Consider the following 17,222-nt stretch of genomic DNA (forward strand, 5'->3'; position numbering starts at 1 on the left):
AAGTTCAGCAGTTTGAAGCCACCAGCCAGCTCGGAGGAGCAAAGAGGAGGTTTTCTACTCCCAGAAAGTAGTCTCAGAAACGCAGAGAAACGATTCTACAGGGTCGCTTTGAGTCGGCACTGACATGCAATGGAAACGAGTCTGGGTTTGGTTGCTTAGCCAAAAGGCAAAGCAGCAGTCTCCTAAGCTTACTTTTGATTACATTACCAACGTTTTCTGTCACGTTCCCATAGATTGCTTTTAAAAATTAAGTTTTTCTATTTTGATTTCCTTTCTATTTAAGTACTAGTTATATGCCAGGTATCGTACTGCGCTGTTTCATATCAAAAAAAAATTTTTTTAAGTACTTTAATGGACATTATTTATATTCATTCAAGTATTCAATTTGAATAGCTCTTTAAAGCTGGCAACTTTTCGATTTCTAATGTATTACATACAGTGCACATAAATCTAGCCTACATAAGTCATAAGCACTGCTATAAAACCATAAAAAAATCTCATGACCATTGAGTCAGTTGACTTATAGTGAGCTCGTATGGGACAGAGAACTGCCCCTACAAAGCCACAGAAACCTCTAATTAAACAAAAATATCAAAACATGGAACTGCTGTTTCTTGTCATTGCCTCCATCTAGGAGTATGTGCTCCTAAAGGCAGTGTTTTCGTGTTTTCTAACCGTTTGCCAAAGAACTCCGTGTTCTCCTGTTTATACCAAGTCAAAATGGCAGTTTCAGGTATTCTTACGGGGTTTAAATTCTGTTCCTTTCAAATGTTGAGTTTTGGAAACAAAAGGTTATGATGTGGAAACCCCATAAGGTAAACTAGGTTTTACCTCAAACACACCTGTAATCTGAGGACTTAAGACTGAAATAACATGGTGTGTGAAGCAGTAGCAGACCACTGTATCAAGAGTCGTGCACCTTAATCAAGGTAGGCAGATTAACATTTACTTACTACTCCAATGCCCTACTTGCTGTATCATGCACTATTCTGGCATACTTGTGATTGACATTGTTAGTGAAAATTATTTTAAGTTTTGCCTGACCATCAACTCCTATTGTTTGTGCAAGTAGTGTCCAGTCACTTAAGGATTTATTCTGTACAAGTGAATGATGCAGGTGTTGCTATATGTAGTTTATACATGTTCCATTTCCTTCTCTCAAAAGTGTTCCAAAGTTTGTACCATGGGATAATTAAGAACACTATATACAGAAGATCCTTAGGCTACAGGCAGATAAGACAAGATTTCCCTATCATAAATTAACAAGGATGTCTCTAAGGTGAGCCAGAGGCAGATAAAAAAACAGATCCAGTAATGGAATTTGGGCTTGCACTTAATCCTAGCTCCAATCTAAGCACAATTAGTTCTGACCACATGGCCCTGCTCCTCAGGAAGGGACACAGAAGATATGGGTGCTATAGCAAAGTGGTGGAGAAGTTATCTAGTGCCTGGCTGTCAAATAGAATAGTATCTGGGTTCTTAAAAGCTTGTGTATCCAAACGAGCAGCCATCTAAGTTGAGACTTCAACTAAATCCACCATACAAGGATTGTAAATTATATAATCCAAATCTGAAGGAGGGATTAGTATGAAAGCTTAAATTGTGAGATACTGGTGATCCTGGCAGTGGAAGCCCAAAATACATTTGAAGGATCTACACAAGGAGTGTCTCTGGTGATTTCCTTCTAACCATAATGAGGGAAGGAAATAACCTGGCTATCAGACAGAGAGTATTGGAGAGGAGACCATAGTAGACTAAAATGATACATTTGACTTGAACGGTTAAAACCTTCTTACTTGATCTCCCATCTGATATACTTTGGGCTTGCTCAGGTCTTTAATATTTTCTTTATTTTTTAATATTGGGATTTAACTGTTGTATTTTGTCATTGTTGGCAGGTTTCTTGACTCTTTGCTATGTGTTTTTCTATGTTTTTTGGTATCTGAAACCCAGGAGAGGTCAATCGATAAAGACAACAACTGGAATAAGAGTCCTTGCAGGGTACAGGGAGGGGAGGAGGGGTAAGGGGAAGCTGATATCAAGGAGTTCGAGGAGGAAGAAATGTTTCGAAACTGATTTTGGTAGCCAATGTATAGCACTGCTTGACAAGATTAAACTATGAAAGGGTATGATATCTGGATTAGCTCCTAATAAAATGGTTTTAGGAAGAAAAAAAAAAGAACCCTGAAGGGACAAGAGCCAAGTTGTAAGGTGGATGACGTAAGGGTTCCTTAAAGGAATTCCTGTAGGACAGCCCTTGTTGCCCTTGCCGAATGCTCGGGGGCACTGCCATGAGAGGAAAACATTCCTCAGGGCACCTTTCCTGGCACCAATGCAGCTTTCAGTTTTCTAAAAACTTCGTAATAAGGCCCCATGATTGTCCTGTACTGTGAGAAAAGCCCACCCAGAACACCCTGTTCGGATTCCACACCCCCTCCACCCCACACACTTGAAAAGGGCTGATGGGAAGATCAGCCCTTTGAGTTAGCCCATTTTCCTGCAACACTTTGGCACCCAAAACTTTGCTGAGGCCAAGATGTTCTCGTCAAATGGAAAGGGATCTCAACGTCAGTAACTAAGACATCAAGGCTAATCCTATGCTCTTCTTCCAGGATTACCATGAGCTTCAGCTTCAAGGCTGATGGTCTACACTCTCCTGGTTAATCTCTGAGGTCTTTCTGACCTTCCTTAAATTGTTTGATCCATACTTTTGTTTTATGTGAGGAAGGATTCTTCTGGCTTTGTTGCAAAGCTTCAATGATTTGGGAAGATGTTCACTGGAGTTTTATTTTAAAATGCAGAATTATTCCTGATTGCAAAACGATTTTTTGATCTTAGCGTGCGTGTACACACACACACACCCCTACTTTTAAGGCATCTTAATGAGATCAAATCAGGAGCCCTGGTGGTACAGCAGTTACACAGTGGGTTGCTAAACACATTAGCAGTTCAAAAACACCAGCCACTCTGGAAGAAAAAGACAGGCTCCCTGCTTCTATAAAGAATTATCATCTTAAAAACAAAGTTCTACCCTGTTCTACAGGGTTGCTATGAGACAGATCAGTTCGATGACAGATTTTTGGTTTTAGCAAGGTGAAGACAAGTATAATGACTGAGAGAATACTCTGCAGCCACCCACTGATCTCAGAGACGTGGTTAAGCCGTGTTTGGTCTGGAATGAATCTATGCACGCATGAACTGGAATCCTCGTGTTAGGTGTTATCTAGTAGGTCTGATCCATACTGACCGTATGAACAACAGAGCCAGCCCACCGCTCCTGCACCCTCCTCACAGGTGTTATGTTTCCGCCTATTGTCCCAGCCACTGTGCCAAGCGTTTCGTCAAGTCTTGTTTATTTTTGCTGCCCCTCTACTCTACCACACATGCTGTCCTTTCCAGGGACAAGTCTCTCCTCGTAACATGTCCCACGTCCAGGAGACAAAGTCTCGCCATCCTTGCTTCTAAGGAACATTATGGCTATCCTTCTTGAGACAGATTTCTTTGTTCTTTGGGTAGTCCGCGGTACAAGAAACAGCTACGAGTATCTATTAATATTTGGAATTTGGAATGTACAATGTAGGAACCTAGAGGAATTCCAAGCTGTGGGCATTAGTGAGCTGAAATGGACTGGTATTGACCATTTTGAATCAGAAAATCAAATGGCTTACTATGCCAAGAATGACAGCTACAAGAGGAATGGCATTTCACCCACCATCAAAAGGAAAATTTCAAGACCTACCCTGAAGTGTGAAAAAGGAACTCTAGTAGCAATACCTCGGTTGTACTCACTTGAGGTGCCTGGTGTAGTTGGTTACACATTGGAATGCTAACCACAAGGTCAACAGTGTGAACCTAACAGCTGAGAAAGAAGAGGTTTCCTGCTCCTGTGACGAGTTACAGCTTTGGAAGCCCTAGCGAACAGGCCTGTGCTCTCTGAGGTCATTAGGAATTCGAATTAATTAAGAACAGTGGGTTTTTAAGTTGCTGTTTTTTAAACTTACTCATTCATTGTATGCTCTATGGAGACAGGAACTTTGTTCCTATAATTTCAGTCCCTAGAACACACCCAGAAGCCAGAGTTGCGTGATGTGAATGAAATAATGAAATACAGTATGGATATTTGAAATTTCCTTTGTGGCTAGTACAATGTGCTCAAGTTTTTATACATACAAAGAAAGTGTTTGGATATAAAGTTCCGTTTATGTTTATTAGTATTAAACATTTATAGAGCTTACTAAGGGCTACACACTATTCTAAAAACTTCACCTATTAATATTCAAGCCCTATACAGACATGTTAATTTCCCTAATTGTTTACTGAACATTGTATTAGTGTTCACTGCTACTTAGCACAAAGTGTTTTTTAAATTGATCCAGTTTTTTTGTAGTGGACCTATCATAAAAAATTATGAAAACACAGCCTAAACCCTTACACTCAGTATGAACTAAGGTTTAGTGGGGAGTAGGGGCCAAAGGATAGTTCCTGCTCCTCTCTGTTTCAGTGTCTCGCTGTGGGCGTTAATGGAAACACTTAATTTGAAAGTGCATAAAAAATTCCGTTCCTACCACTCACTAGCTGTGTGACTGTGCAAGTTACTGAAACATCCTGTGCCTGTTTCCTCAGCGGGTTTGTGGACTTCTGTTCATGTTTAGAGCCTAGTACAGGCCTCTCTACATTTGGGCCTTCTGCTGTAGTGCCTTTGTACAATAGAATCCCCCATCAGTATTCTGCCACTATGTAAGGTTAAAAAAGAAAAAAAAAATTTAACCACTACCCAAAAACCCCACTACACCGAAGAACCCCAAATCCAGTGCTGTTGAGTTGATTTTGACTCACGGAACTATAGGACAACAGCTCTCAGCCAGTGGGTCGCAACCCCTTTGGGGTTGCCCGATTCCTAACAGTAGCAAAATGACAGTGAGGAAGTAGCAACGAAAATAATTTTATGGTTTGGGGGTCACAACATGAGGAACCGTGTGAAAGGGTTGCGGCATTCGGGAGGTTGAGAACCACTGCTGTAGGACAGAGTACAACAGCCCCATTCATTTTTCCATGCTGTAATCCTTATGGAAGCAGATGGATACATCTTTCTCCTGCAGAGCTGCTTATGGATTCAAACCACCAACCTTTCGGTTCGCAGTCAACACTTTGACTGCTGCACCACACCTTATTTGTAAAAATAAATAATTACTCAGAGGCCCAGTTTTTGAGGGGACACTCAGTTTACACCAAGATAAATAAACTCACATTCAGGTGGGCCCCTTCAGCTTGGAGTGATGTAAATGGATAAGAGATTATTGGCGAGGCAATTATAATTAAAGTTGCTTCTTAGAAATCTTGACTCAGTGGATCTATACTAGAATTTTAGGAACAAAACTGAGTGACAGTTGCCCCAACTCCTGCAGGACCACATTCCACGTACTCCTGAAGAGTGCTACACAAAATTGTGGTCTCAAACTATGCAGGTCCACCTTGAGGTTAAGTTCAGAAAGTAACTGAATGTTTAGGGTACCTACAGAAATTCAGCACTGCTGTAATACTGGTGTTTACTAATATACAGGTTCTCAATCAACTGGCAAGAGAGAAGCCCAGCTGCTCACAACAGAGAATGTGAGAAGCACTGCTATAGAACTCACCTGTGACCCTGACCTATCAGGGTTACACACTGCCTATTCACCTACTCTTTGTGGCGAGTTTTTGGAGGTTGGGGAATAGTCAAATATGGGAGACAGTCCAATGTTGTCTGCTCTCAGGTCCAGTTTTGTCTGTGCATGCAGGAATCTAAGAAAGAGTAGTGATGGAACACTGGAATTTAAGCCAACTCCTATGAACCATGGACACTCGGGGGTCAGTCAAACTCACTTGCTCTAGCTAATGTTCCTTTACATTAGGATATCTGGAGCATACAGATTTTTTTGGTCAAGTCATTTTTAAATTGTCACAGAGCTCCACGCACTCTTTCACCAACCATAGAAAACCTTATTTTTGTGTGCAAAGGTTCTACTTACAAATCATCTCCAAAATTTTTCTAATATGCTAATCCCTAAATGTCTGAAGGGGACAGGAGCTAGGGCAGATCGCAGTGAAGATTTGAGGAGGGCTAACTAGGTCTGTTTTGAAACGCTAGAAAGACTAGACCTCAAGAATTAAATGGCAACACCAATAATATCTCAAGCCCTTTCATCAAAGGTTCTTGAAACTGTCACACCACAAAAGAAACCACTTCACCAAGCAGCCTTACCCAAGCGATGCAGGCTAGCCTAACACTAATGGCCAGTTATAAATGCCAATGCCACAGAAAGTCTTAACAACAATACTTAAACTCCTTCACACCAAAACAAGCAGACAGTGTTCTGAAACACCTGAAGAGATTTTAGTTCAGTCACCAGCCTGGCAAAAAAGTTAGCTAGGTCAAAATTCTCAATCATTTACAGGAAACCTTTCCAATCAAAGCCAACACAAATTCAAATGATAGTTTAAGAATAAATGTCAAACAAAACAAAACACCCAATCCCAAAGTATCTACCAAAACAACCCGCAACGACCCAGGTCCAATTTAACAGTAAAGTTACTCTATCCGTGTGCATGGGCTGCTACACTCACCGAAGCCAAGCACGGCACCTTATCAAGGTTAAAGAACTCATTAAAGTCAAATTCTCCTGGGGACTGCTCAGGCAAGACGGCGTCCCTCGGTACTTCCTGATCAGCAGCAGGCTCCTGTGCAAGAATGACCTCCACCTCCTCCTCTTCGGCCACTCCTCCATTGCACTCGACTATGCCTGCAAGTAAAACCAGGACAAAAACAGTCTGATCAAGCCAGGGGCTCCAGTCTTCCTCCGTGCTCTCCGCCAACGACACACATGCAGAAGAGCCACAGATGACTTGAAAAGCCGACATCATGCGCAGGTACAGTGCTTACAACTGTTTTACTGATGCAAGAGCCAGAGAGCACCAAACGGCAGAGAAAGGGCAAACAATCTCCTCTCCCACTTCTTTGTTTTCTATATCCTAGTGGGTCTTTAAAGGAATTATTATTTTTTTCCCTGAAAAGGTCGTCTTTATGAGTCCCTTACTGTTTAATTTAGTTTACATATAAAGCCAAATTAATTTGTCTCTGCCATCATCCTTGCCTCTGGCACCACCATAGCTTTAAAGGCAGGATTCAGCAACCAAGGCATTAGGGGGCTCCTGGCACAAGGGTCAGTTGTAAATCACCCTTCAAGGCAAAGCTCAAATGTCACCTCTGGGAAGTCTGAATTACTATCCGTTTTTATCTTACCCAGCAAGGTTAACTCGAATCTTCTCTATAATCCTGTGTTAGTTCTCAAAGCATGTATTACGGTGCATTATCGTAACTCTGGTGAGTCCAAGCCCTCTAAGGGCAAGTAACCTGTCCTAATTTACCTTGTTGCTCTACAGTGCTAGGTCAACTTACAAGTCAGTCACGTTCAGTTGTTTGGGGAGGCAAAGTATGATGGGCGCAAAGTGACGCTACCAAGTGCTAACATCTAAGAAAGCTAGCATCTTAGTTTTAGGCAGAGAATGGACAAAAAGGTCAAGTGACCTTGATTACAACCCACCTATATTTGTGGGTCATCTATAAATAGATCTGACACACTGGTATCTGATGAGGGTCATGAGTTATGAGAAGACGTCCAGAGCGGCGGGTCATTAAAAAGACCACAAGAAGGATAAACCACAATCTGTATCAGGAGATTCTGAGACTTGCTCTTGAGCACACGGGCATGTGCAAGAAATGATGACGTAGAAGAACCGAACAAGGGCAGCTCCAATCGACAAGATAAACAGTATAATAAAACTTGCACAAGACCTGAAGTTAGAAAACCCCAAGGACAGAACACAAGTGACATATCTGAAGCTGAAAGAACTAAAGAGAAAATCCAGTACTAAAAAATTCTGTGGTCAAAAAATAGAATGATACAGGAAGCCACACCGAAAAACAGGAGGAGGAGGAATATACAGAGCCACTGTTCCAAAATTAATGGTCTGGCTTTCAACCGTTTCAGGAGTTTAGCAAAGCACCAAGTACCCATGGTCCTGAAGGAATGCAATTAAGGCACTGACAAAAATCCAGGCTCCAGGAGTTGATGGAATACCAAGTGAGATAACATCACATGCAAATGGATGTTAACATTAGAAGGGCTTAGTCGCCTCAGCCATGAAATTTGTCAGACAACTACCTGGACAACTGACTGCCCATTTGTGTCAGCTAGCTCTTGTCTGAATGCAGAGAAACGAAATAGATTTTTATGCCTGTGGTTTTGTGGCTGTGGGAAGGCCTCATCACCAATGACAGATAGTATTAGGAAGAATGGAAATTCCCCAACATTTCACTGTGCTCACGTGAAACCTGCACCTGAGTCGAGAGAAAACCAGAGGACAGCGGGCACCGAGTGGGCTAAAACTGGAACATGTGTCAGGGTTGTGCCCTTTCATGTCATTTATTCATGTTTTATGCTGAATAAAGCTGGCAAGACCTCTTCAGAAGAGCAAAGAAGTCACTCTATGAGTCATGGTATTTTCAGTCACTTTACCTGCATGTGCAAGTCGGACAGTGAATAAGGAAGACAGAAAGATGCAATGAATTACGGTGCTGGTGACAAATATGGAAAGTACCGCAGACTAGAAAAGAACAAACACATGGTCTCTTGGAAGAAGTACAGCCAGAATTCTTAGAAGCATGGATAACAAGACTACTTCGTCTCACATGCTCTGGACATGTGATCAGGCGAGAACGGCCACGGAAAAGGACCTCATGCTTAGTACAGTAAAAGGGCAGTGATGGACTGGGCATAGCAACTGAAGGCTGGCACAGAACGGGGCGTGTCGTTCTGTTGTACACAGGGTTGCCACACATGAAGACTGGAACCGAGAGTGGAGGAAGCCTGCGGGCAGTGCCTGCATGCAGATGCCGTGATAGCCCTTCCTGATGAAAATGAAGCAAACTGACGCAGTCCCTGCTGAAGGCCACCGCCTGTAACATGCCTTACATCGGAACAGAGAGACGAAAATCCTCATAATCGCACCGATGAACAACATCACGTTAAGTGGGAAGAAACTGAAGTTATTAAAGATGTCGTTCTACTTGGATGCACAACCAATGGCCATGGGAGCAGCACTCAAGACATCACATGATGTACCAGTGCAGCGGGCCAATTAAAAGACCTTGCCCAAAGTGCTCAAAAGAGCTCACTTCGATGACTGAGGTGCATCTGACCCAAGCCAGTCTTTCCAACTGCTTAGCAAGGGTATTAATGAGACAATGAAAAGAAGATCAAAGGCATACTGACACATTCACATTTGAACTGTGGCGTAGAACCAATCTATCTTGGGGGAAGTACAGCCAGAGTGCTTCCTTCTAAGAAGCATGATAGATTTCATCTTACTTTGAACACAGCATCAGGAGAGACCAACTGCAGAAGAGGACATCATGTTGAGTGAAGATGAGGGAAACCCCTGTGAGATGGACCGACACAGTGGCTGAAACAATGTGCTCAGAGGCCAGGCGGTAAGGCTGATGCAAGACCAGGCAAGGTTTCGCTCTGTCATGCTTACGATAGCTATGTGTTGCAACCGACGCAAAGGCAAGTCATACCAACAACATGGGCAAAAAGCAAAACCTTTTTGCTGGAATAATTGTTATCCAGATTTTTTGTGCGTATGTGCAAATGGATTGAGATGCTAGATACTAACTTTATTAGAAAAACAGAATTTCCAAGCCCTATCCTGCAACCCCCAAAACCCACTGCCACTGAGTCAATTCTGACTCTGTGACCTTACATAGGATTTCTGAGGCTGTAAATTTTTACGGGAATAGATAAGCTTCAACTTTCAGCTGGTGGGTTTGAACCACTGACCTTGTGGTTAGCAGTCCAACACTTACCTGACATCACCTCTAGGATTCCTTCTGACTGCAACTGCACCAATTAAAGAGCTGCCTATATCTTTATCATGACAGACATGAAGTCACATGAGCAAAAAGTACCCTGTCATGACAGTCTTGTGATTCACTGGCCAGAATATTCAATCTAGGCCAAGTGGGCCTAAATGCTAACTTCTGCTTTCATTCCAAAATGCTCTGAAAATCTCTGTAGCAAAGCAGAAGACGACAACATCGGACCGGCTTAACAGCTTACTTATCTGAGGGTCAATAAAGCCTCACACCCAGCCCTGCACCGAAGTCCCTCCACTAGACACATAACGCAAGGCAAGCTTAAGGCACGCGGTTCCTCCATGTAGCTAGCACCCACGGTCCCTGAGCCTTGTGACCACCTGTGGCAACCAGTGAGACCCTCCTGAGCACTGGCAGAGTAGTGGGCAGAACCAGCAGCAGCACACACCACTGCCAACTCCCACAGGTAAGTGCATTCTCTTTAAGACTGGCACTTAAATGAACATGAGTGCGGTGGTGGCAAGCATCACCGTCTTACAGACAAAGAAACTGAGTCTTAAAAACAATACAATGATGAAAAGCGTTATCAGTGCCAGTGAGTATCCTTTTCCAGCAGAGCCGGGCTTCTCCCTGACCCATTTTACCCATCAGAACGCACCTGTCTAGCAAACATTACGGTAGTTTCATGTCCTAATTTAAGGATGCGTCTCACAAGAGGTAGTCTATACCCAGAACCCATGCCATTCTCCCTGTCTTTCATTTTGGGAGGAGATGAGAACAGTTCTTAACGGAAGGATGGCTTTTGGTAAAGAGCAGCAAGAAGAACGCCCCACAAGCATCTGATCCCAACTTGAAACTCTCTGCAAAGCAGGCCAGGCCCGACAGCTGGCAGTGCGCTGAAGGCTGCACAGGAGTGCCCCAGCAGACAAGCTCACTGGCCAGGGACCCATATAAAGATAGCCAATGGCAGGGTGTACCACATCTGAGAATGGCACCTACTTCATTAGTGTGGATGCATATTTGTCTTTTCAATCAAAGGAGAGTTTTAATCATTTTTTTCCTCTCTTATAAATGTAATTACTAGTCAAACAATTTCACTCATCATATGTACATACATCACCTAGTATTGGGCCCTGTATGTAGTGGGTGGTCAATGAATGTTTTTAAGTGATGCAGACAAGATTTACAGCTATACTTCCCACACTTAGTATGTGCCTGCAGAGACACTCACCCTCACACTCAAGATCAAACTACAGGGTACTTATTTATCTCAAATACAATGGTCAGGACTGCCCAGGGGGACGAACAACAGAAAAGTGGGGGAGGGGTGATGGAGGACGATGTAAGATATGGAAAAAAAATCTATAACTTATCAAGGGTTCGTGAGAGCGTGGGCAGGGGAGGAAGGAGGAAGAAATGGGGAGCTGATATCAGGGGCTCATGTGGGAAGAGAATCTTTGAAAATGATGACAGCGGCAAATGTGCAAATGTGCTTGACACATTGGAGGAATGTATAGATTGTGATAAGAGATGTAAGAGCGCCTAATAAAAGAATTAAAAAAACAAAACAAAAAAACCCTGCCTCTTCCCTCCAGGCCCTACCCCATATCACTCAGCATCGGCATTCTGATTTCTCTTGCTCCTCTATTTGTTTATATAAAATGAATAAAAGTCAGGTACCCACTCAGTTAAGAAAACATCTGCTTTTCTCACTCACAAAGCCTGAAAGGATCCCATTTGCTTAGTCTCACTGAGGATGAAACATAGGCATATGTAAAGCCAATTTCAGAGCTAAGTCCCCAAGTTACCCATCAATTTACTGCACCACCCTGGTTAAGAATGTATTAACAGCACAGAGATAAGGGCAAATCCTAGTAAATATGTCTAGCGTTTATCTTCGCCTCAGAATAACTGTAAGGTAGTACTGAAATAGACACATATTACCGTAGCTTTTTCCTTCAGTTGCCTCACTCCCAGTCACTCAATGTGACCCACAGCGACCCTAGAAGACAGAGTAGAACTGCCCCGTCGGTTCCTGGGACTGTAATTCTTATGAGTAGAAAGCCTCATCTTTTTCCCGAGGAGTGGCTGGTGGTTTCCAACTGCTGACCTTGATGTTACCAGCCCAATGAGTAACCCACTATTCCACCAAGGTGTCTGTCAAAAGGTTTTATCCCAATTAAACCTGAAGGCTGGAAGGAACTAGAAGCTACTGAATAAGTGCTCAGGTTAGGCTCTGAAGTGTACATTAGATCTTCAATGCTAAAAGAAACCCTTAATGTTATGAAACAGGCATTGTCTTAATCCACAAAGAAATAGGCCCACTTTGATCAAAGATAACTCTTTATCTAAGCAGCAGTCCCCATATTCAACTCCCAGATGCCTAGCTGGCTCTTCCTCATAGCCCGGCACTGCTTCTTCTCCCAAACCACCAGCCCAGGGTTGACCACCCTGGAGCCAAAATACTGTTATAAAATACAGTTGTTATAAATACTGTTATAAAATACAATGTGCCAATTCTCTGTACCAACCACTTCACACATATTCTGCTCTGGCTCTTTGAGTTTAGTTACAAAGATACTTTTCCTTCCCCTAAAAGGTCAGAAAACTAAATTTGGAAGAAGCCAAGTCATTTACAACTGCCCTGGGAAGGTCTAACACCCTGAAGTGAAGAGAGTGGGCTTAGAAACTAAAAAAATTGAGAACTCTCATTACCTCACTACCTATTTCCTATGTCTGAAGGTCATGTGAAGTGCTGCTGTTTAACACTGCAGGCTGAATGAGTTGAGGAGGTACTGCCCACTTAGTGAATTCACACTGTTTCAAAATCAGGCTGTAACACAGTAACAATGTGCCGCTTGGCAACATCTGGTGCCAGTGTCTATTCCTAAATGCATCAGGAAGTCAGTTTGGAGGACATGTCTTGTAGTAGTGCGAACTTCCCGCCCACGCTTTGTGCTGACCTTCCTTCACAGAAGCTGTCCGCCGCCTCGTTCTCTTTCTCCCTTTGTGGTCTTCTTCTAGGATCTTGTCATCAAAGCCAGTCAGCTCAATGGTTTCAGACTGGCTCGTGGGTCCAGCTGAGAACCACTCTGGTTCTTCTTCCGTGTAAGAATCATTTCTTCTACGCTCGCCAAAGACACGCTTACTATCCCCAAACTCTCTCTGGAAAAGGACATAATGAAACAAAAAATAAGATTCTTATTAAGGCATTTCCATCCCAATCCAGGTCTTGGTTAAGTTAAAGTGATACTCAAAAGTGTGATGGAAATACCAGGCAAGAGACCTCTACCCTCCCTCCTCCCACAGCGATCTCTAATCCTCTGTCGGGCTTGAGAGCAGGTTCCAGACATCTGAGATCAATCGCGGAAGTCACCCAGGGTAAATGAAGTGGATACAGGACCCCCAGCACACCCGGTGCGGGCGGGTTTAGAAGACACACCCTGAAACGCTTGTCCTTATAGTCCCTTTCACGGTCTCTGTCTCTCAAGTCCCGAAGGTCCTTATCACTAAGACGGTGGTCCTTTTCAAAGGTCCGGGCAGACATTATTCTCCCACTGCCGATCCTCCGTCCGCCAAGCAGACGAAGCCCATCACTGTCTTTCTCCAGTGGGCTCCCCGAGCGTCGGGAGCTTACAGCAGCCGTCACATGGCAGCCACCACCAAAGCTTCGTCTCTGTGGACTGAGAACAACATCCAAATCGTCTTCCTTCACACGCTCCCGTGGATCTGGAAAGATGTCCAAAAGAGGGAGTTACACAAACCAACAAGGGACATCTTTCTTAACTATGTATGTGTCCATGACTGGGGGGAGGGGAAGAATGTGGAAAGACTGGTAAAATGCACATGATATATTTAATAAGAGTGACCCTTTTGCTTTGTCTGTTTTAAGTAATGAGTTACTTTACAGTGATTTCCAAAATTGGTGTCTACAATGTTTTCACTTCAAGTCTGTACCTATGCAACTATTAAGAAAATTTTGCCAAATAACAATCTCTGAGGTTAAGCACTCAAACACTAGCTGAAAAGCTGGCAGTTCAAATCCAGTTCCCTAATGACATCCCTCCCACTCTCCAAAGCATAAAACTCTTACAGTTAAGAATGAAGTCAGCAGCCAATGGTATATCCTCAACATTAGTGACCATGTGCTCACCTACTATCCGACGCACTAGGGAAGGCCGGTCTGTATCCAGCTCTTTTTTCTGGTTTTCCACAGGTGAGCTCCGCCCTGAAACTGGGTAGAGAGAGGCATGCCACTTCTCAGGGTCCCAGACGCCATCACTGCATTTCAAAAGGTACCAATAGTTAGCATTTGGCAACTATGAACTACATATATAATCCAATTTCTAAACCTCTACATGAAAAAAAGTCAGAGAAATCCCTTTGCCTCTGTTGTTGAAAACAACAACTACTAATTCAACAATTGACCTATAAACTAGTGGTCTACACATATGTGAAACATTCATATTAGAGCCTAGGGTGTGCATCACCATAAATATCTATCCTCTACGGAGGGAAGCTCTATAAATATCGACAACTCAGTTTACTAATATCTGTACAAGTGAACAAACCCACCCTCTCCCAGGTCCTGGCGTGTTTTGGTATGTCCTTTTCTAGTTTTATCCAGAAACAGGACAAAGTTTATGATTCAGATCTTACATTACTCTTCACGCACGAACATGGGAGAGTATCCAGAGACGAGAAAGAGCTTGGCAGTCCAGCAACTTGAGATCACATTTTAGCTCTGCGACACATGGTCAGGCAGGTCTTGGACAGTTATGAACTGCATCGTTCAGCTGTCTTCGGAGGTCTCCCTTAAGTTCCAGATCAGACTAGGCTTTGCTCCGCACTAACACAGTACTCATGGTTAGGGAAACGTTAGACTAAACACTACAAAACTAGGAGTTCGAAACCACCAGCTGCTCAGTGGGAGAGAGATGAGGCTATCTGGCCCCATAAAGACCTAAAGCCGTGGAAACTCTACACAGGGTCGCTGCTATGAGTTGGAATCACCTCGATGGCAGTGAGTTTGTTTGAGCACTGTACTCTGTACTTGTCCTTCACAGACTGTAACGGTGAACTCTGACGAGCATTTGTTTCCTTCCCCTGACCACGAAGGTAGCAGCCAGTACTACCAGTGCTTACCACACAGCAAATACCAAATGAACATCTCTTGAATAAATGAGTACACCTCAGTCTCAAACTCCTCATCCATAAGAGAGAGAGTAGATACCTCCTACGGTGGCTGTAAGGACTGCGTTCAAGAACGCAACAATTTTAAGTCTGTAACAAGTGGCAACAGTAGTATGAGCAGCTTTCTTTGCTTTGCTCTTTCCATTATTAGCACAGTGTCACCCACTTCAGAATAAAAATGAGTATGTCTGCCCACGACAACTTTATTTAACACCACAAAGGAACAGAATTGAAACAATTAACTTCAACTTGCGGCATCAGAAAACTTTAGATCTGTAAAGTAGCAGCCAGCTTATTTTAGATGGTGGAAACATCTTAACCGGAATAATCATGAATCAAATAATCAAATCATTGCCTTCATCAAGGGAGAGGGGTGAGATGGACAGGTTGAACAGGCCTTCTGTATAGTCCATGAACAAGGGTAAGTCAAGAAATACTGCCGCCCCTAATAAAACAATGAAAAAAAAGAAATGTTGCCATAAAATGACAAAAAATATGAAAATGTGGAGCACTGTTTCTTGATATAGCCTCCATCTAGGTCCACACAGTGTTTCTACCCTTCTCTGAAGAATCCTGAGCTCTAGGGTTTTTCACAGCAAAGCTACAGCTTTGGCATCCCAAGCAACTCAAACCTCTCTACTGTTCTGTGAGCTCAGGGAACAACAAGCCTGCAGGGGCAAGATCGGGGGTGTAGGTTGGATAGAGGTTCCTAACAAAATTCTCATAGGACAGCCCTTGCTACCCGAGAAGAATGAGAAGGTAAGACGCATTGACCTCACGGAAAATGGTTTCTCAGCACAACTTTTCCTGGCCTGTTTCTCACAGATGAAGTTTTCAGTTTGCTTAAAACTTCTTTGTAATAAGCCTCCGTGAGCCTTCAAAAAAATCTAGAGCACTCCTCTGGGGCCCTGCCAAAATAGTTGTCATAACTCGTGGGCTAACCTGCCCACCTGGAATTTTAACTGGCCCACAGAACCTCTCGGGAGCCACTGTTTGATTAGACTTTCTTTTTGGAAGGCACCCTAACGGGACTACAGCATACACCACTGAGAGAACTTGTCTGATCGCAGACTCAGGATGAACACATTCTCTTTCAAATAAACCTCTGCCTGCGTGAACTGGAACCCTAGCAGCAATACTCTGGACTTACCTTTTGCGTAATTTAAAAAGATTATGTCAAAAAATTTTAACAAAAGATTATGTCTTTAGGTTAAAATTTACCACCTTATCAAATGATCTCCCTTTTGACTTATTTAAAATTTGTTCTAATTTTAATACTTTCTGCTTTCTTTTTAATTGAAGTTCTGTTTTCTTTTTTGGGAGGGGTGTATGTTTTCCTGCATATGAAATCTAGGATAGGTAAATCTAGAGAGACAGTAACTGGATTAATGGTTCTTTGGGCATGGCACAGTAGATAAGGGGGAGGGAAGTAGGGAGCTAAAAACAATGAGTACATGAAAGAAAAAATGTTCTATAACTGATTGTGATGACTGTACAACTCTTAATATGACTGAACTACTGAATTGTATGATATGTGAATTATATGCCAATAAAACTTTTCCAAAAAAAAACTGTCTTGTTCAACCAAGGAATGATATATAATAGATACTCTGCACATTGAAAATGTTGGCCAATGCATGAGGACAATGTTCCCAATTAGAGCAGCCAGTCCACAGAGAGGACATGACCGGCCCCATTATGAGACGTGACGCCCCTCACTGACCCATAGTCTTACAGGGGACAGCACCAGAGACACAGTGTGGGAAATGTACCCGATCTGATCCTGCCACACCGAGGCAAAACACTAAGGGGGTGCAAAAGAACAGCAAGGGAATGGAGCGTCGAGGTCCCCAGGGAATGCTGAAGGTGGATTTTGGTGCTCCAACAGACTGGACTGGAAACACTCCTAAAGGCCAACAAACAATCCTTGAACTAACTACAAGCTTTTCTTTCTTGTTGTGTTTTGTTTTGTTGTCATTGGTTTATTGTATACTGTTGCTTGGTTTTGCTGTCTTGTTTTTGTAAATGTTATTATCTCCACAGGTCTGTCTAAATAAGATAGGCTGGATGAAAAATCTGGAGAAAACAATGGGACCGACAGTTCCGGGGGGACATG

The 17,222-nt window shown here is 43.0% G+C and overlaps 1 protein-coding gene across 2 annotated transcripts in view; it reads right to left on the reverse strand.

Annotated features, from left to right (window-relative positions):
• Positions 1–17,222, reverse strand: part of EIF4ENIF1 (eukaryotic translation initiation factor 4E nuclear import factor 1) — a 52,390-nt gene that overhangs the window by 18,844 nt on the left and 16,324 nt on the right. For both annotated transcript variants that reach the window (XM_004716705.3, XM_045289598.1), the window contains exons 3-6: positions 14,067–14,194; positions 13,356–13,642; positions 12,877–13,078; positions 6,604–6,779 (exon numbers count right to left, since the gene is read on the reverse strand). In XM_004716705.3, the coding sequence (XP_004716762.1) occupies positions 6,604–6,779; positions 12,877–13,078; positions 13,356–13,642; positions 14,067–14,194 (793 nt within the window). The remainder of the gene's footprint in view (positions 1–6,603; positions 6,780–12,876; positions 13,079–13,355; positions 13,643–14,066; positions 14,195–17,222) is intronic.

The sequence above is a fragment of the Echinops telfairi genome, unplaced genomic scaffold (genome assembly GCF_000313985.2).
Source record: "Echinops telfairi isolate 266 unplaced genomic scaffold, ASM31398v2 ScPeMD7_29;HRSCAF=101, whole genome shotgun sequence".
NCBI lineage: Eukaryota > Metazoa > Chordata > Mammalia > Afrosoricida > Tenrecidae > Echinops > Echinops telfairi.